The sequence below is a fragment of the Musca domestica genome, unplaced genomic scaffold, assembly GCF_030504385.1.
Source record: "Musca domestica strain aabys unplaced genomic scaffold, Musca_domestica.polishedcontigs.V.1.1 19, whole genome shotgun sequence".
NCBI lineage: Eukaryota > Metazoa > Arthropoda > Insecta > Diptera > Muscidae > Musca > Musca domestica.
The window spans coordinates 11,017,502-11,037,613 of NW_026712245.1; the positions used below are offsets into that span (position 1 = coordinate 11,017,502).

Genomic DNA, 20,112 nt, shown 5'->3' on the forward strand with positions numbered 1-20,112 from the left:
TCACATCTTCGAGTTTCGGGGATTTATAACTGATTTCTCCTTCTTTTTTTTTCTCTCTTCTCAGATGGTCGCTTGCTGTGGGACTTCTTGCAACAGTTGCTCAACGACCGCAACCAGAAATACAGTGACTTGATTGCCTGGAAGTGTCGTGATACTGGCGTCTTTAAAATTGTGGATCCTGCTGGTTTGGCCAAATTGTGGGGCATTCAAAAGAACCATTTGTCCATGAATTATGACAAGATGTCACGTGCCTTGCGTTACTATTACCGCGTCAACATTTTGCGCAAAGTCCAAGGTGAACGTCATTGCTATCAGTTCTTGAGAAATCCCACGGAACTGAAAAACATTAAAAATATTTCCCTGCTACGACAATCTGTGGGCCAGACCAATGGCACAAATGGCAGTCCTGGGGCTACTAATTCCAATGGTAGCAACTCTAATGTCAATCAATCACCATCATCAATTACAAACTCACCAACCTCCAACGGTACCAACTGGGCTATGCCAACGCAAACTCCAGCCAGCCAAATGCAGACTCCACAGAGGCCCTCATCACAAGGCAATCCCAATCACTTGACTTTGCCCAATAGCATATCATCGGCTGCCGCTGCCGTGGCAGCAGCTGCTGCTGCCGCCTATGGCCCACCACCATCATCACCGCTGTTCATGCATGCCATTAATGGAGCTTTCCACTATCTGTCCTCCAACGGTGTGCCACCGAATTCCCCAGCCGCTCTGCCCACAACACCCAATGACAAATTTCAGTTCAATATCATGAAAAACGAACAAAATTCAGTAACATCGCACGAGACATCCGGTGCAGCATCCGATGAAATGAAACCCACAGATTTGAGTGTTAGCGGCAGTAGTAGTGTCGAGAAGAGACCCTATTCCAGTCCATCGGCTAATGACGATTGCTATCCGTAAGTGATTTTCTTTTTCGAAAAATTAAATAGGCTTTTTGTTTGAAAAAAAATATATTGAAATATAAATTTCTTAGTTCTTTAATTCCTTAGTTTTTTAATAATCTTAAAGGAATTTGTTTTCTAATTTTAATTGTTGCAGTAAATATCAATGTTTCTAATTTCGGTTTTGTTAATATAAATTTATTTTTTGTGGTTATACAAAATTAAATACAAAAATTAACGCTAAACCACCAGAAATGTTCGTTTGTCAGACTATTAAAACAGAATGTTTAGCAAGTATATTTAGCAGAAATTACAAAACCTTTAAAGATTTCTATGAGATTTTTAAGAGCTTAGGGACAATTTCAGATTTCAAGTTTTTAATTAAAACGTAAATACATCTTAAAAGTTCCCGTTTACTGACCGATTATTTTTCTCTTCCTTTTAGATTGATACGAAATGCTGATGGCTTGACCACAATTAAATTAATACGTTACAATGAAAGCGAAGGTGGAGCTGGAACTCAACAGCAAAATTCAAGCCTGAATGACAGTAACGACAACCAACAGCAGCAACAGCGCAATACACCAACGCCCATGGACAGTGAATCCAGTGAAATGGAATCCAGTCCCAGCCATGACAGCATGGGCGCCACAGATTTGAGAAAGTAATTTCCTTACATCCCCCATAGAAAACAAAGCGGAAAGGAAATACGCATTAAAGAAGAATATGTTCAAAAAAACACCACGACAATCATTTTAGGACTGGAATATTTCCAAGATTACAGATTGACACAAACGATGTACATTTTCCATAGGTAACTCAGAACGACGTTTGTGTACTGTAGCTGCTGTTACTGTACTCTGAAATATATACCTCGATTGATTGTTGTGATTAGGAAAACAAAAGCCACAAACAAAGATTGGTCTTCGTTTCTTTCTGTGTAAATTTTCCAAAAAATAAGAAAAGAACAACAAGAAATGTTTATACTCTGTATTTAATTTTGTTAAATTGTTAGGAAATTACGAAATGTGCCAATTTAGAAGTTTATCTTTTCTTATTCTAATGTACAGTTTATTACAAAAATAGGTATTTTTAATTAGAGGAGTAGAAGAATATAGGACTCCTAAATGAATTCTTATTAAAAACACAGATGAATTGATGATTTTCCCCCTAAAACTATATAAGCTATGCTAATAATAGAACCATGTCCCCTCCTATTGTTAACGATGGTTTCGTAATACCTCCAATCGACCCCCACACCCTCTTCCCTAATGATGACCCCCTATGAAGAATAAGAACAAAAATTGTTACTTGTTATATACATGCATACATACATACATATTGAAATCAATCAATTTATAAAGAAAAATAACTGTATTTATTAGAAACAAAGCTTTTTTTTCACCCTGGAACAGCTTTAACCAATTTGAAATTTGTCTAAGAAAAAAATATAAATAATTATAAAAATACAATACAAGAAATAATAATTGCAAACAAAATGTGATAGCAAAAAATTATAAAGAAATGATTAACAAAATGGAGAGTATATACCACACGAGAAAAAAAATAGAATTCTTTATTCAAAGTACACATATCCTTTTTTGTATTAACATTAACAACAAATTCTGTTCAATGAATTCGCTTATTGATTGTTCTTTCATTTAATTTGTCTTTACTCCTTAAAATCCCATTTAAAACTGGATTTTGCTTTCCTAAGCCTAGCTTGGGAAAATCCAGTCATCGGAAACAAACTGAATCAATTGTCTTCGTTTTACAATCATTTCGCATTGTTTAAAAAATAAAACAAATGAAAAACTCTTCCCCCCTTGGCTTCCATTAAGAGTAATTTCTGTTTTTTATACACATATACATACTTATATATTAAATATTTTTTAAATAAGAACTTTAGCAGAAAAGGAAAATCTGATATAAAATTGCTTTAATATTTTCAGTAATTTAATGATTTTTTTTATTAAAATAAAAAGAAAATCAAATCGTATTTATCTTAACATTTTATGTAGTTTTTAAACAATATTTTTTATGATTTTTCATTGTTTTCTCTTTTTTATTTTTATTTTTTTCTATAAAAATAAGTTTAGTAATAGCCAACACCATTGTAAATATCTGAAACAAGAAAAAAAAAAAACAAAACGAATTACAATAAATACAAATGTTTTATTAAAACCCTAAACCATAAGATCAAACAAAAATATTCAACACAATTTTTACAATTTAGCCTTACAACAATAAAAGGGAAAACATGCATATATACATACAAAAACACTTATATTTACATACTTACCATTACAAATACAAAACGGAAGTGAAGAAGAAAAGAAAATCATATATTTACACAATTTACAAAAACAAAAAGAACATTTTGAATTTGTTTCTTTCTGGAAAACCAACCCCCACATTTTTAGCTTTAATTTAATAGCTTATAGCTGTATTACCAATTAATTAATTTAATTAAAAACAATGAAAAAAAAACAACAACAAATGCAAATTATACCATGAAATATAAGTAGTTGAATAAAACAAAAAATATTTTTTTCTTTTGTCTTCAAAAATAAAATTACTTTTAAAACAAACAAAAAACGAGATTTTGGGTTTTATCTTTTGAGAGGCTACGCAAGTATGTTTTCATGAAATTATTTTTTCAAAAGAGCTAGTCAGGTTTTAAGATATAGAAAATCGATTTGTGCCAAGACAAGTGACGGCGTCGACAATGACATGGTGAGATGAAAAAACTGCAACCAACTTCAGACTGCTGTCATTTCTAAGCCACTCGTCCGACAGCTTTTAGAATCATTTCAGTGACAGCTCATTATAATGTCTACAAGCGTACAAAAGCATTTTGCTGAGAATTTTCCAGAAACAAAGTTATTCGTGATGTAACTCAAGCGTGGTAGTGTGATTTCTTTATATTTGGCTGGAAAACCACAAGTGGCTTTCGTTAGAGCACTCCAGCATTTAAATGTAAATAAATCTTTTGTGTCTCGTACCATCGCACGTTACCGTGATACTAGTAGCTTAGCCCAAGAAACAGGACGGAAGAAAACAGCAACATGGTTAGAAAAGTAGAAAAGCGACTTGATCGAAACCCGCGTCGCAGTGGTCGAAAAATGCCTCGTGAGCTGAACATATCGCAATATTCCATTCGGCAAATATTGAAAAATGAACCATTGAAATTCCAAAAGGTGCAAGAACTTACTCCACAACAGAAAGAATATAGATTCAAAAGAGCTAAAGAGTTGCTTCGCTTGGACGAAAGTGGTGAACTGCCGAGTTTGGTTTTCTCCGATGAGAAAACATTCGTTGTCCAGCAGTTTGTAAACAAACAAAATGATCGTGTTTACTTGCCAAAGAGGTCACCAGAACTTAAGCATCGGCCATGGTGATGGTGTGGGCCGCCATAACAGCCGATGGTCGCTCTTCGCTTGTATTAATCGACCGTGGCATCAGAATAAATGCCGAATATTATAGTGAAAATATGCTGGAGGGTGTGTTAAAGCCTTGGGCACGCAAACAAAATTAGGTTATTCGCTTCATTTCCAGTGCACATTGGCCACCAAAATCTCCGGATACCAATCCGTTGGTCTATTGTGTCTGGAGTATTTTGGAAAGCAAGGTTGGCACTAAGAAATACCAAAGTGTAGATCACCTCAAGCAAGCGCTTCGCCGGTAATGGGCCATTTCCGACAATGGGCCATTTCATTCAATAAAATTTAAAAAAATATTTAAAAATTATGGCGTTCAACTTTTTTGCAGTTTTTTTATATCACCCTGTATATTCTTGATAAACATAAGACTAGGTCGATTAAGCTAAGTGCGTCCGTCTGTGGAAATCACTTTTGCTTTCGAACGAAATGAAGTAGTCTGAGCAATATTTGTTTAAATGCATTTTAGGTGCGTAGAATTTTAGGTATTGAAAATGTTCCGCCCGATTGAAGGAGTTTTGGCGTTTTTAGCCATATTTTTGAATAGAATCCGCTGTAAATTGGAACTTTGTGTTCCTATTAGGTAGGACAAAGAATTGTCTATCTATATGGACAGTTTAGGTATAGTTCCCATATAATTCCCCGATATTCGGTATTTTGTTGACATTTTTCACTGGAATTATGTCAAATTTGGTATTTGGAGTTCTCTCTAACTTCACTAAAAGAAAATTGATTACAACGGTACCTCCCTTTATTTTACAACACTTTTCACCGAAATTATTTTGAATTTGAAATTTGGAGTTCACAATGTGTACTACTTTCTGTGACAGAAAAGATCCACATTTTGGATTGTGGGAAATTGTGAGCATTTTAGTTTGGATTCTCAGGCAAGACTTATTAAATATATAGTTTAAATTTCTAATCAATAATATTGGAATTAAGTAGTTTTTAAATTTTTTTACAACCATTTTGAAAATCTGTTTCTTGTTGCTTTTTCCGTTTGCACAACACATTTAATTAAAAAACAAATGTATTTTGCATTTCGCATTTTATATAATTTGTAATTTTATTAAAATTATATTTAAAATAATCATATTGAAATTGTTTCCTAACTTAATTGCTAATCCTTATAGGATATTTCTTTTGTTTTGTGTTTTTGAGGGCAACCTTTTCTTGTTATGATGTTTATAACATCGTGATCTACATACTATTTTGTGATAAAAACTCTTTTAAAATGTTTCGGCAAGAGGCAAGTAGCGAGGAAGATTTATTTGCGGCACTTTTGCGATTTTTACGCTTCATATCGGTAGTATGCTGAATGTTGTGTAAAATTGTGTCTTCTTTTGCCACCGTCTGTGGACAATTTTCTTCACGTATTGATGGTGGTTTGGAAGTGGAACCTTGTACTATGGGTTTATTTTTGGGAGTAAACTGAGCATCCGAAACGGCTTGGTAATGCATTAACATCATACCAATTGCCGCTGTAACTTCATCTTCAGTATGTTCTTGTATACAAAGCTCTACAAATTAAACGACAATGTTATTTTACATATTTGTTATACTAATTAATTACTTACCAGCTTCTTCTTCTAATTTTCTTAATAGGTCCTTTTCCTCAAACATACGATCACTTTGATGGTAATCGTACAAAGGTAACGCGTTAGATTTGGCTTCCATAGCTGAACAGAGACTGATGATGTGTGTCGATTGACCATGAATTTATATATGTTCTTCAAATATACCTACATCGCTCGCAAAAATCCGCGAATCCCTACTTTTTATTACCTGATCATAAACGTATTACAGAACATATGTAACATATTTTTAAAGCTAAAGATTAACTAATTTACTAGCACGCACTTAGATTTTACCTAATCCAAGCACCGACTACAATATGTGGGTTAAACCACTGGGTTAAAATAATTAGCAGCTGGTTTTGTGTTTTGTCAGTTCATGGAAAATGCAGGGATTATTTGTGTATTTTGTCTTCGTTCGTAGGTACAATACATTCAATTTCTTACTGGGAAAGAAATCGATTCTAAATAACAACAAAAACATTTCTACCTTACCAAAGTACATAGGACATACAAATTTATAACTATGTTATAGATTAATAGATCTACGAATGAATTTCGAATAGTTTCGCCACTTCATTAAGATCTTCATATTTCTTGTTTTCCTTAATAATCGTGCGTGCCAGACCAATACGATTAAAAATATTCCACAGTAGAATGCCAACAATTTTTTCATCTCTTAAGTAGAATACAACTCCCCGTCCATAATTGTCAGCCTGTTCTTCTTTACACTTCACATCGGATACATCTTGACTAGGAGTTGTGGTCTTGGCTTGTTCCGTTTCGTCTTTACTAGACTCTGTAAGGTTATCTGTTTGTCTTTCAGTTTTGGTGGCAAGGGCAAAAACACCAACTGTGGGCAATGACGAGTCAATCAAGCCAATACCTTCATAACCAATTTCGGGACCCAAATCAGACCAGAGCATGCTTTGATGGGCATATGGTTTCTCTGAAAAAGCACAGCGAAAAATATATTCAATATTCCAAATGTCGTATTTTTTCTTTAGATACGTACTTTTCCCCACCATATTCTCGCCTGCTAAACGACCCGATACCACAGAATGATCATGATGTTCCACACGTCTCCTGCCCAGCAGGGGATCATAGAAACAGGAGGCATCACCAGCAACAAATAAATTACGTCGAGCTTCCAATTCTGCATTGACCACGAATCCACCTAAATTCTGATCAACTTCCAAGCCAGAACCATTTGCAATTTCCGTATTGGCTTCACAACCTACACAAACAACCACCTTGAAAAAAGAAAGCAGCAAACAAAACTCTTGTATATACATTTTCCAAAATCCATTGTGATTTAAAACTCACCACATCAGCCATTATGGTTTCTCCTGTAGTTAAAGCTAAATTCAAATGTGAATTGTCTCTTTGCACACTCTTTAAACTGGCACCGGGCACAACACAAACTCCTTGAGCTTTAACCTTTTCCATTGTCCATTTGCTAAGATAATCCGGTAATATTTTCGACATATTGGCAGTTTCTTGGAATATTTGATAAATGCGACCTGAATCGGTTTTACTTTTGTTGTAATTAGCCAAGGAACAACTCAACTCACTACCCAAGAAGCCGTTACCAATTATAGCAACGGTTTTCTTGTTGTCCAAATACTTTTTAAGTTTCTCAAAGTCCTCGGGAGTGCGATAGACCATAACCTTTTCCCTTACACCTGGTGGAGCCTCTGTAAATATTGGCAAATTCTTTGGAGTACATCCGGTGGCTATAAGACACTGATCATAAGTGATTTCATAACCATCGCTAAGTGTGATGACACGATTGGTGGGATCAACTTTCTTAACTTTGAATCCCTGAGCTACGGCAATACCTCCGTTTTCGCTGTCGCTAAGTTTAGATGGCTCAATGAAAAATTCTTCTGGTTCAAAATAAAGGCTTCGCTCTGCTCCAGTCCATTGCTTGAAACGATAATCGTTGCTGATTTCACCCTTTTGCGCCGTGTACCACAATTCTTTGGACAAGGGTGGTCGCATATAGGGTTTATGATTTTCATCTGTAATCATAAGGACCTGATAGAAAAAAATTAAAATCATTAACGAAAATTTCTTATATTTTAAAATCAAATAAACGTTATTCATATAATTTCAATATTCATTGTTAATAAATGACTTGAAATTATTTATGAATAAATGGTATGTGCAACAAAATACAGTTCTTTCTTGAGCTCACCTTTGCTTTGGCATCATTCGATTTGATAGCACGGAATGCAGAAAACGAGGCGGTGCCACCTCCTATTAATAAATATGGTACATGCTTCGGCAAATCAGAAGAGTTGGGTTTAGAAATTTCTGGCGTAGTACTTGTAGTTGTATTCGATTTGTCGTTCATAAAGTAGTATATCTAGAAAAATTCCATAAAAAACGCATTTTAATTAAAGAAGGTTACATAATAAAAACAACTTACCAAACCGCCAACGCCTAAAGCTCCTGCCAAAGCTAAGAGAATTGTTTTAGTTTTATCATCACCTTTGTCACCTCCTGGAGTACCAGTGGATGTACCGGATTCAGATTTATTACAAGCACTTGTTTCTTTACTTTCATTGCTCGCTTTTCGGCTAACATTACAGTTTACTGCTCTGAGTACTTCAGTGTTACAGGAAAGTCTGGGACGGCATAGCTCCTAACAAAAATATGGATAATTTAATGCAACATTAAGACCAAATCAATTAAGAGAGATGTGTGTATAATTGGAAGTTCAAAAATTGCTCAGGCAATAGTAGGACACTTTCATATTTTTACCCTTTAGGGACACCTAGCAGAATTATTCTAAATATTTACTAAGTGTAGTTTCATTTATCCTGTTTATATCGAAGATATGGGCACCGATGGGTATTCCAACAATATGGGTGTCATAAACAATCAAATCATCTTTTTTAATAATATTCGATATTCTTTTTTATAAAAAAAAATCCAGACCAAAATGTTGTTTTTGTTAAAAGCCCATTCAAGTGACCACTAGTAGAATTCGAGTAAAGTGATGTTATCGGTTATATATAAAAACATTTTAAGGTCCATACATCATGCACTCATAAAGCCAAAAACAGGATAAAAGGAACTACCACTGGTACAATCGCTACTGTCCAGAGAAGGGTACGAAAGAAAAGTTGTTCCAAGCTTGTAGTAATTCATCGGTAAAAATGTGTTCTTTTAAATAAGATTCTATGGAACAAATTCTGTCTACTATTCACATTGTAGTTTTCTTGCATTTTATTTTGGACGTTGTTCACTCTTTCCACGGGTTGTTGAGGTAATGATGGACTTGATGGAGGCATGCTTGAAAATGGAATGGCACATTCATTTAGAAATTTCGTTTTTCGAGAATTTTGTGACCTTATGGAACAATCCTCAGGACTCATAGGTCCCTCAAATCTTCTGGGATATTTTCTTGAACTTGCTTGATTCTTGTTTTCAATTTTTTGTTGCTTTTTTACCATTTGATATAGAGCGCTGTGGGCCTCACGTGTTGTCACTGAAAAAGAAATGCAATTTAATTTAGCATTGTTTGTTAATACAGGATATTGTCCTATTGTACAATTAATCAGCCAACACATAACCTCAATACGTAACATTGTCAGTCTTACCTTTCTTGGTTGCCGCAACTGGTTGGAACGCTGCCGGCCTGCTACAGCTGGATAATATAAATGCACGTCTGCATAGCTGCAGTTGACTGCCTCGGAGGCTACAGATACTCATTTTTGATTCAACAAATGCTTACAAGTTACGTTGAAAGGAGATTTTAATAAATAAATTTGATGGTGAAAGAGCAACTTCATATGTCCCTAGTCTTCGAGCTCAGTGACAGCTGTAAGAGCTATCTGGTTACTAATTACTTATATGACATATATGGTTACTTCATAAGTCATATGAAAGGAAAGATTGTGTATGTGAGAAATAAAAATAAAGTTAGAGAATCAAAACAGAAAGGCCGACGGCATTAGAGCTTTATAGATCGAGAAGTAGAGAAGGCGCAGAGACCGGTATTATAGGGGTTTAAAGGTTCAAAAATGGGGTTTGAAGTTTTTAATCAATGTATGTTATCGATTCTCGATTTCCGTAGATTCTTGTTCATTTAAAAAATAAATTGGATTTAAGTGATATTTGTTTACACTAATCAGAGGATGATACTTTAATACGCTATTTAGGGCCAGTTTCTTTGATGATACAAGTGTGAATAAAAGTCATATAAGAGATTTGTTCCAGAACGTGCAAGAATCAACAATTTTTGCTTTTTTTCAAGAGGTTATGGTAGTAAAAATTTTAAATTATAATTTTTGATACTTTAGTGTGATTATCCAGCTAGTTTACAACAATTATGGAGAACATGAATATTTCTAAATGCTTATAATTTGGATAGTTCCCAGTGATAGTTTAGTACTGATACACGTATCAAATAAACGTTTATATAGGGAGTTTATTGTTAGGTAGATGATACAAACTATGATAGTTTTTGAATACGCACTTATAATTTGAATCAGAATAAATGCCGAATATTATCGCGAAAATATTCTGGAGGATATATTAAAGCTTTTGGCTTGCAAACATTTTGACCGCAGACCTTGGACATTCCAACAGGACTCAGTACCATCGCACTTGGCACGCACCATCCAAGAATGGTTACAAAATGAGGTTTCTCGTTTCATTTTCAACGCACATTGGCCACTAATATCTCCGGATTCCAATCCGTTGGACTATTGTGTCTGGAGTATTTTGGAAAGTAAGGTTGGCCCCTAAAAATATAAAAGATCACCTCAAGCAAGCGCTTCGCCGGGAATGTGTCAAAATACCGCAGAGCAACATTCGGGAAAAGTGTGACGGTTTCGTTGGCCGTTTGAAGTCCATAATTCGTGCCAAAGGTGACCAATTCGAACAAATCTACACTTATTTCCAAATTTTATGCTATTTCCGAATTTTTTTGCTTTCATTCAATGAAATTAAAAAAAATGTAAACATGATGGCGTTTGACTTTATTGCAGTTTTTTTTATCTCACCCTGTATACCCACATAATCAGAGATGGGAACTATTTTTTATGCACTGAAATTTGACAATGTAAATTACAGAAAATACAGAGCTGAGAATGCTAATTTTATATGAGGTTATCTTTATTTCATTGTACCATGTCCAGAACTAATGAAAGAAATATTTGGGTCCTTTTTCTGGTCTTTCAGTGTCAAAAATATTGTTAATTTATATTAAAAATAAAATCCAATATATTGAACACATACATCTACGAACAATTGCTTTATTCCAGTACCTGCAAGAATCGACTACTTTTGCAATTATTTTCGATATCATAAAGGGGAAATCATTAACATTAACGTTCTTGCATTTCTTGACCCTATTACAATAACAGTATTTAACGTTTTATTTAAAAAATGAACTAAACATATAAATATTTTGAGTAGTTTGTTGATTAGAAATATAACTATTCGCATTACAAACTAAATGTTTCTTGTTTCAAATCAAGTATAGAAAATATTAACAAACAATTGAAGATGTATATAAACAAAACTACATAATTTGATTTTGGCAAGTAAAGAAGAATTTTGTTCATTTTCGTTTAACTTTCAGTTATTCAAAATTACATGATATACCGTTTATAAATGAAACATTTTTTCGGCTTTGGGTAATGTATGAGTCATGGCAGAAGAATACAGGTAGATGCATCAACGCTTGGGAGCATTGATATGTCAAAAAATTTTAAATGTTTTTTTCAAATATAAGTAGATTTTTATATGTTTTCTTATACTACGTCATTCGGAGGCTATTATAATTCGCGTTTTTCAACAATTTTTACAAATTTAAATAATTTTTCATTCAACATTTTCAATTCCAAAATTGGTTTGACAGTTCATTGTCCCAGCAGCTGTGTCGACGCGTCTACCTATATTCTTCTACCATGGTATGAGTGTATACTAAACTTCGTATCATTTCTCCCGTTTCCTGAATACCAATTTACACTGAATTATTTTTGAAAAACAAATATAGCACTTCTATCGTCATTATCATCAATTGTTGTTGATGTTGTAATGCACATTTTGAAAATAAAAGAAATCCCTTTTTAATCTAATACTTATGGTGAATTATCACCAAAACACTTCACGGTTTTTAATGGCAGCCATTCAGCTGTAAAAAAATACTGTTGCGGCGTTTTTTTTTTGCATGGAAAAATTATTAAATAGAAAATAAACAACAAAGTCGAGGGACGTGATTGGGGGTTTGGGGAGAACTCGAGGTGCCTACATATGTAACTATCACGTAAGATTGTTGGAATACTAACGTGATAAGCGCATGTTTATAAGTCGTCATCCGAGTGCACAGACAAACATTGAAACTTGGCTAGGTAGGGTCTATTTCCATTTTGAAATGAAAAATCTATCTATGTGTGTCTCTCCCTGCCGGGTTTGAACGACTTTTTGCATCTCAAACAAAAGTGCATAAATTAAATTCTAATTTAAATGACAAACTTGTTGTGGGAGCAACAATATATATATGCATGTGTAAATTGCAATATTGTGAAAGCGATATTGATAACGTTTTCCTTTATGGATATACTAGCTGGCCCGGTCCGCGTTGCCGGCCCGTAGTTTTTGTCTATTATGCATATATTCCCAAGCATAATTATTCACAGATATGACTGATATAAGTGTTCACGTACATGTCGATTTAAAGTGTTTTAAAATACCTGTACCCATTTTTAACCAGTGGGCTTCAATATTTAAACCGTGGGCTTCAACTGTGTGGATGTGCTATACAAATCTATTAAAAAGTATATATCAATCTTATCGCCATATAAGGGATCAAATTAATTTTTAATATGGTAAAAATCGTAGCAAAATCTTCCAGTCAAATGAGCAGTAATTTGGAATTTGCTGTATTTTGTATACTACATAATTGAGGGCTGAATGATTTAAGAATAGCCAAAGTTAATTACTTTTTTAAACCCATTAGCAACTTAGATTGTGCATTAGAGTCCTCATAAGTCCCCCTAACCATGTCAGTCTGTTTGTCCGCCAAAAGGTGGACTTGAGAGGGTATTATAACCTGGATAAAAATTCTAAAATTTGTAGATATGTTGAAATTTTAGTGTAAGATTTTCACCCCCCTAATACGCATTATTAGCCAAATTCTTTGAAATGTGGTTAAATTAGGAGGTACCTTCTTTATATGGACACTACTCCGAAACATCGACCTACATTGAAAACTTTCTTCTACCCCTTATAATCCAAGATGACAAATAGAGGCCAAATCAAAAATATAGCAGAACAATATAGCATGTCATAGCATTTCGCGTGATTTAAATAAGTAAAAATAGTTTTATCCACCTCATAATTGCGGGCAGAATGATAAGATGGGAATTAATTTTATTTGCCATTTAAATTGTAAGTTGGAGACCCCTTAAAAGTACGTTTATATATATGAGGGTTAACCCACTGGATTTGGATTTAAATTGTCATATCCATTACTTTTACTTCAAATAAATCCTCTCAAAGTAGGTTAACCCTACAAAAAGTTCTAACGTAAACATGGCATAAAGTCCATATTTTCATCATAGGATAATTCAATGATGATTAAACAAATATTCGGTCCCGTGCTACTTTCTTATATTTGTAATTTGTTCATGTTTCCACAATTTATTTCATATGGATGCACATCCCAAATCTACGTTCCCAACCAATATTCTCTTGGGGGTTAAAAATTCAATAGAATACAAAATTTTCTTTTCTGACCACACATTAGATGTGAAAGTGGACTTGGGGATACTCCAATGTGGGGACTTTACTTAAATAAATTCCTATGTGGCAATTATCTGTATGATGGTTCCCTACTCCAGGGAACTTTTTCGCTGATTTTTACAGCAAATGTTTTAAGATCCTTCCTTACAAAGTTTGTCAATAGAATGTACTATTACTTTAAAATTCGATTCCATTGAAATTTTTTTTTTTGATTTTTGCAATGAGATCTCTTTTTCATGATTTTTCAGCGATTTAGAAAAAGTAATTATCTTTTAACTTTGGTGTGACCGCGTTAAATTATTTCGATATCATCTATTCCGTTTCGCCACCACATAATTCGCTACTACACTTCCATGTAACCCGCCATCAATTTCAGTTCTCAAGAAATCAAGTCAATTAAATAAATTGGTATAAATATTTGAATTCAAAAATAAAATAAAAAAAAAACACTACAAATGTACATTAGAAAAAAGTAAGTCAAAATGGAAAAAAATCATGCAAAATAAAACATTACTATTGTACATTTGAAAAGTCAAAATGAAAATGTTAATATATCACATTTTTACGCGATTTTTTTGGATATTATCCTTTTCGGAGAGTAGACAACTCCGAATTTGTGTGAATCGTTAAAATTAATCCAGCGGTTCTTAAGTTATAAGCGTAGTAACTAACACAACTTACATTTATATATATAGATTTACGAATTTAAAAAAAAATAAAGGGTCTGTTTTTTATGTCGTTACCAAAGTGAATGCGAACGAAAAATCGATTCTAAATTAGTTTTTTGTAAATGTTTCTTTGAAAAACTCATTTCGCATTTATTTTCGTATTGACATACAGAAACATGCCCAAAATTAGAAAATCTTAAATTTATAACCTTAAATATTCTTAACTTTTTAAAAGTTTTTTTTTACATTCATGCAACTTTAAAATTTCTTTATTTCCCTCCCAGTCACAAAATGACTTATTTGCGGTCATAGCAAGGTTAGTTCCTTAAATTCCATAAGCCCCAATACTTCCACCTTGATAAGCAGTGCAAATAAACAAACAGACAATTAGATTTTGCGTGGGGTTGCAGATACCACCAACGGCCACATGCATTCACCGTTCAAAGAAATGTAACAACATTTACAACAAACATTAGTAATAATAGTTAATGCCCGTTAGCAAGGTGGAGCGACGTCCGTCTCGCCCATCTAAAGTTTTTGTTTCAAACGTAGTTGTTTTAATCTCCTTCCTCTTTATCAGCATTTGCAATTTTATTACCGTTGTATTTTCTAACCGTGGAGTTTTTTTTTTCGCTATTGTTGTGACATTCATTTATTTCATCAAGTTCACCATGCCTAGCCGTCAAGTAGTTTTAAATTGATCAAAGTTCGAGCTCAGCTTTGTGCATAATTCCACGAAATTGTTGGTATTTCTAGTTCATAATGGGTTCTAGCTCCGGTGACAAAACATTTAATATTTTCCTATAGCGTACATATTACGATACCCACCGATATTCGGTATTTTCATAACCCTATGGGATATCGGGTCATTCCTTCTCGTCAACATTTGGAAGAGTAATTACTCTCAAAGAATGTGAAATTAGTGTCCCGTTACCTTCACACTTTGAACAACAAAATATAAGATCTAGTGGTCTAGATCTATTATTAAATGAGTTTAAATTCAACGCAGGAAAGTTATTTCAAAAATTTCTTAAGAATATCTCTTTCATTAAGAAGAAGATTTTGGTGGACATTGTGCGCTGGAAATGAAGCGAGGAACCTCATTTTGTAACCGTACTTGGGTGTGCTGAGTGCGATGGTGTTAAGTCCTGTTGGATTGTCCAAGGTCTGCGGCCAAAATTTTTGCGTGCCCAGAATATTTTCGCGATAATATTCGGCATTTATTCTGATGCCACGATCAGATGATGATTAATACGAGCGGAGAGTGACCATCGGCGATTATGGCGGCCCATACCGTCACCATGGCCGGCGCTTGAGTTCTGGTGGCCAACCGAAGGTGCACATGTTTTGCAATTTCAATGGCTTTACCCTGAGCTCATTTTTCAATATATGCCGAATGGAATATTGCGACATGTTCAGCTCACAAGCCATTTTTCGGCCACTGCGACGTGGGTTTCGATAAAGTAGCTTCATTACTTTTCGAACCATTTCTGCTGATGTTGCTGTTTTCTTTCGTCCATTTCCTTGGCGTTGGGCTACTCTACCAGTATCACGGAAACGAGCGTTGGTACGAGACACAAAAGATTTATTCACATTTAAATGCTGGATTGCTCTAACGATAGCCACTTGTGGTTTTCCAGCCAAATATAAAGAAATCACAGCATCACGCTTGAATTCCATCACAAATAACTTTTTTTCTGGAAAATTCTCACCAAAATGCTTTTGAACGCTTGTCGGACGAGTGGCATAGAAATGACAGCAGTCTGAAGTTGGTTGCAGTTTTTCATATCACCCTGTAGTCCATACTTTTTCATTGTAAAATTGGTATTGGAAGTCTACTTAGGTAAGGTGAAAAAATAAAGAATATTTCTCCATTCCTCGTCCCTAAAAAAAATCAGAACTATGAATAATAATAACTGCTATAAAATGACAAATTAGTATATTTTCCAAACTTTGTATTTCTCATTACCAGTAAATTATTTTCTCAGAGAGTTAGTTTTGTTATTTTTGTTCTTAATAAACGAGACAGTAGTAAACAGACAACCTCCCTTCGAAAAACAGTAAACAATCAGATTTGATTTGTCAAAACAATAGTTTTGTTGCATGAAAAAGAACAAAATGAGCCAATGATGTGTATTTTTATTAAAAATTAAAAGTAAAATTGTCCAAAAAATCAAAACAATTGGAATTTAAAAAAAATTTTATTTAAAATTACCTAAAAATAAATCTTAAGTTACGAAAGAAGATTTGCCCACAAGAAAAAAATTGTCCAGCAAGAATACGCAAACTCGAATCGCTCTCTGTTTTGCGGAGTATTTGTGTTACAAGTTTTCCTGTAAAAATTTGCAACAATTAATACAGATTCTTTTTTCTCAAATTTTCGGATTATGTGCTAATTAATATATATACAACATTTTACACATTTACAATATACAAAAATCCTTCTTTTCTTCTAATCTTTGTTACGCCTTTTGTGTTATGCAACGCAATTAATTAGTTTCATCAAGGTACTTTTTTCATTTCATCCAAAAAATATTCTCGAATTTCGCTTTCCAAAATATTCCATTAACATTGAATTGATAATAATTATACCCTCCACCATGGGTAGGAGGGTATATTAACTTTGTCATTCCGTTTGTAACACCTCTAAATATTCGTCGTAGACCCCATAAAGTATATATATTCATAATCAGCATAAAATTCTAAGACGATTTAGCGATGTCCGTCTGTCTGTCTGTCTGTCTGTCTGTCCGTCTGTCTGTCTGTCCGTCTGTCTGTCTGTCTGTTGAAATCACGATAGAGCACACATTATTTGACGTAGACCTTTGAAATTTGGCACAAGTGTGTGTATTGTCCCTAGGATGGTTGGTATTGAAAATGAGATATATCGGTCCACGTTCTGGTATAGTCCCCATATAACGGTACCTCCCGATATTCGGTATTTTGATGATTTATGCCACATTTTTTCACGGATTTACCTGAAAATTGGTATTTGTAGGTCATGACGGGTCCCTGAGCGTGTGGCAAAACATTGCATGTATAGGTCCACGTTTTGGTATAGCCCCCATGTAACGGTACCTACCGATATTCGGTATTTTGATGATTTATGCCACATTTTTTCACGGATTTGTCTGAAAATTGGTATTTGTAGGTCACGACGGGTCCCTGAGCGTGTGGCAAAACATTGCATGTATAGGTCCACGTTTTGGTATAGCCCCCATATAATGGTACCTACCGATATTCGGTATTTTGATGATTTATGCCACATTTTTTCACGGATTTGTCTGAAAATTGGTATTTGTAGGTCACAACGGGTCCCTGAGCGTGTAGCAAAACATTGCATGTATAGGTCCACGTTCTGGTATAGTCCCCATATAACGGTACCTCCCGATATTCGGTATTTTGATGATTTATGCCATATTTTTTCACTGATTTGTGTAAAAGTTGGTATTTGTGGGTCATAATGGGTCCTAGGTCGTGTGGCGAAACATTGTAATTATAGGTGCACGTGTTGGTGTAGCCCCCTTTTTAACGGTACCTCCCGATATTCGCATTTTAATGTTTTTTGCCACATTTTTTCTAATGTTCTTTTACCCTAGGTTGGAGGGTATTAAAAGTTTGGCCCGGCCGAACTTAATGTTTTTTTACTTGTTTTTAGTTAAAAAAAAAATTCTCGCATAATAATCGTCTCACGATGCCTTTGACCATTTTCCAAGATAATTTCAAATATTTAATTCAAAATTTTATTACGGCCTTCCGCAACAAAGCTAATTTCGGCAAAAAAGTAATATGTCATCTGGGAGCAGAGAGATTCAATTATTATAAAATACATATCGGTTTGTTTTCATAATACCAATTTGATTCACACGCCCAATCTTAAGACACACACACACACTCACATATCGCATATGGACACCTTTCGGTCTTTTGGATTTCAATTTTTTGCGATAGATCAATGTACCCGAATGTGTATACACAAAATAAATGTTTATTATAGAAGAGGGTCAAACCATTGTTGTTCTCAAAATTATATTTTGAATTATACTGAATATATATGTGTATTGTATAATAATGGCAATATTGTGATGATTGATTCAGCGGAGGTTTTTCGGTGATTTGTTTTTGTAGCAGCTTATCTTCACATATGAATGTTTTTTTTTTTACTTAAATATGTTAAGTAGTATAATACTTTGAACATTTTATTGAAGTCTAATAATGAATTTAAATAAAAAAAAATAATTAGTAAAAAATTATTGTGTAAAAGGGAATAGTGTCTATTTTACGACTTATTACCATCATTACTACATGATGGCTCCGACTGGGTCCAAGCATGGCACATATTATTTTCTCTACTCCATCTGGTAACTTCCACACAATAGTTTAAAGCGTATGGGACATTTTAAAAATTTTCTTAATAATCAAATGCTGAATTATTTGGTTCATGTATAATACATATTCTGCACCCTTAGTATAGAGGGTATATTAAGTTTGTCATTCCGTTTGTAATACCTCGAAATATACATTTTAGAATCCACAAAGTATACATATAATCTTGATTAGGATAAAATTCTATGTCGATTTAGCGATGTCCGTCCGTCTGTGGAAATCACTCTAGCTTCCGAACGAAATGAAGTAGGCTGATAAAATTTTACTCAAATATATATTATGGCTGCAGCACTTTTGGTATTCAAAATTGGCCATGTAGGTCCACGTTTGTCTTCATATAGCCCCCATATAACGGTACCTCCCGATATTCGATATTTTGACGATTTTAGCGATACTGTTCACCGGAATTGTTTCAAATTTGGTATTTGAAGTTCGTAATGGATACTATAGCCTAAGACAGAAAATTGTCTTTGCAGGTCCACGTCTTCGTATAGCACCCACATAACGGTACCTCCCGATATTTGATATTTTGATGATTTTAGCACATTATTCACCGAATTTTTTTTCATGTTTCGCATTTGAATATTGTAATGGCTTATGACAAACGTTGCCTATGCAGGTCCATGTCGTCGTATTGAACCTATTATAGCGGCTGCATTCAGTATTTTTATTTTTATTTTTTACTTGTTTATATTTTTTTCGCGTGTATCCTATTTATAATTCTGGTCGTTACATACATATGTATTTATGTTGTGTCCGACGATTTTAATATGTGCTCCAAACCAAAAGTCCAAACAACAAATATGTATTTAAACTACAATGACATATTTTGGACATGGGACAAAAAGAAATGTGTAGCTAGTACACACCAGATACGACTTGAAAATGTCGTCAGCCGATGACAGAAATAATCAAAACCAGAAAGGGATTCATCTTCGAAAATATCACCCAAAGTTGTAATGTCCACACACACACACCCTCACATATTCTCTGTAATTATTTACCAAAGAATTTAACAGTTTATTTGTGCAAAAACTAAATATGGAAAACAATAAGACAACAACAATAGCAATAAAAATAGCAGCAGCAACAACAACAATAAGACGAAAATAGTAAGTGCGACGATGATAAGTTAATCAAATAGCCCGTCAAGTAGTTACAGGCTTACCATTTGATCCTATCCTCTTCTCTATCTATTGTCGTTCTCATCTGGCCGAGCTTTGCTTTCTTCGACTGATAAGAAGCGAGCGAACAACGAAGACGGCAGATGGGCTGCGGGCAGCAGCGGGGCGCTACTGATCGATGCATTTAAATGCAGCCGAATGAGAACGATAATAAGCCGCTCCGAACTGCATTTTTTGTTTGTTTGCAT

At 34.2% G+C, this 20,112-nt stretch overlaps 2 protein-coding genes across 5 annotated transcripts in view; one reads left to right on the forward strand and one right to left on the reverse strand.

The window, feature by feature from the left end:
* LOC101889403 (ets DNA-binding protein pokkuri) overlaps nt 1-3,120 on the forward strand; it is a 64,804-nt gene extending 61,684 nt beyond the window's left edge. For 2 of the 3 annotated variants that reach the window (XM_020035480.2, XM_011292708.3), the window contains 2 exons: nt 65-923; nt 1,354-3,120. In XM_020035480.2, coding sequence (XP_019891039.1) covers nt 65-923; nt 1,354-1,576 — 1,082 coding nt within the window. In that variant the 3' untranslated portion in view covers nt 1,577-3,120. The remainder of the gene's footprint in view (nt 1-64; nt 924-1,353) is intronic. The other variant, XM_059121284.1, reaches the window with a different exon arrangement.
* A 2,261-nt stretch (nt 3,121-5,381) lies between these two features.
* Nucleotides 5,382-9,781, reverse strand: LOC101889229 (putative apoptosis-inducing factor 1, mitochondrial). 2 transcript variants are annotated; one of them, XM_005179823.4, is made up of 8 exons: nt 9,534-9,781; nt 9,384-9,421; nt 8,357-8,572; nt 8,123-8,293; nt 7,249-7,962; nt 6,938-7,175; nt 5,926-6,871; nt 5,382-5,868 (listed from the first exon to the last, which is right to left on the reverse strand). In XM_005179823.4, exons 1-7 carry the CDS (start codon nt 9,643-9,645, stop codon nt 6,468-6,470), a joined length of 1,893 nt encoding a protein of 630 aa, XP_005179880.2. In that variant the 5' UTR covers nt 9,646-9,781; the 3' UTR covers nt 5,382-5,868; nt 5,926-6,467. The 2 variants fall into 2 exon arrangements, with proteins under 2 accessions (XP_005179880.2, XP_019891044.2); XM_020035485.2 differs by lacking the exons at nt 9,384-9,421; nt 9,534-9,781 and adding an exon at nt 9,141-9,371.
* Nucleotides 9,782-20,112: the final 10,331 nt, after the last annotated feature.

Bases quoted from the DNA above. Each gene is read 5' to 3' on its own strand.
- LOC101889229 (XM_020035485.2), bottom strand. From the start codon at position 9,308: ATGAGTCCTGAGGATTGTTCCATAAGGTCACAAAATTCTCGAAAAACG. The intron at 7,963-8,122 runs GTGAGCTCAAGA...TTTTTCTATCAG, and splicing joins CGAATGATGCCAAAGCAAAG to GTCCTTATGATTACAGATGA. The intron at 7,176-7,248 runs GTGAGTTTTAAA...TCTTTTTTCAAG, and splicing joins AAACCATAATGGCTGATGTG to GTGGTTGTTTGTGTAGGTTG.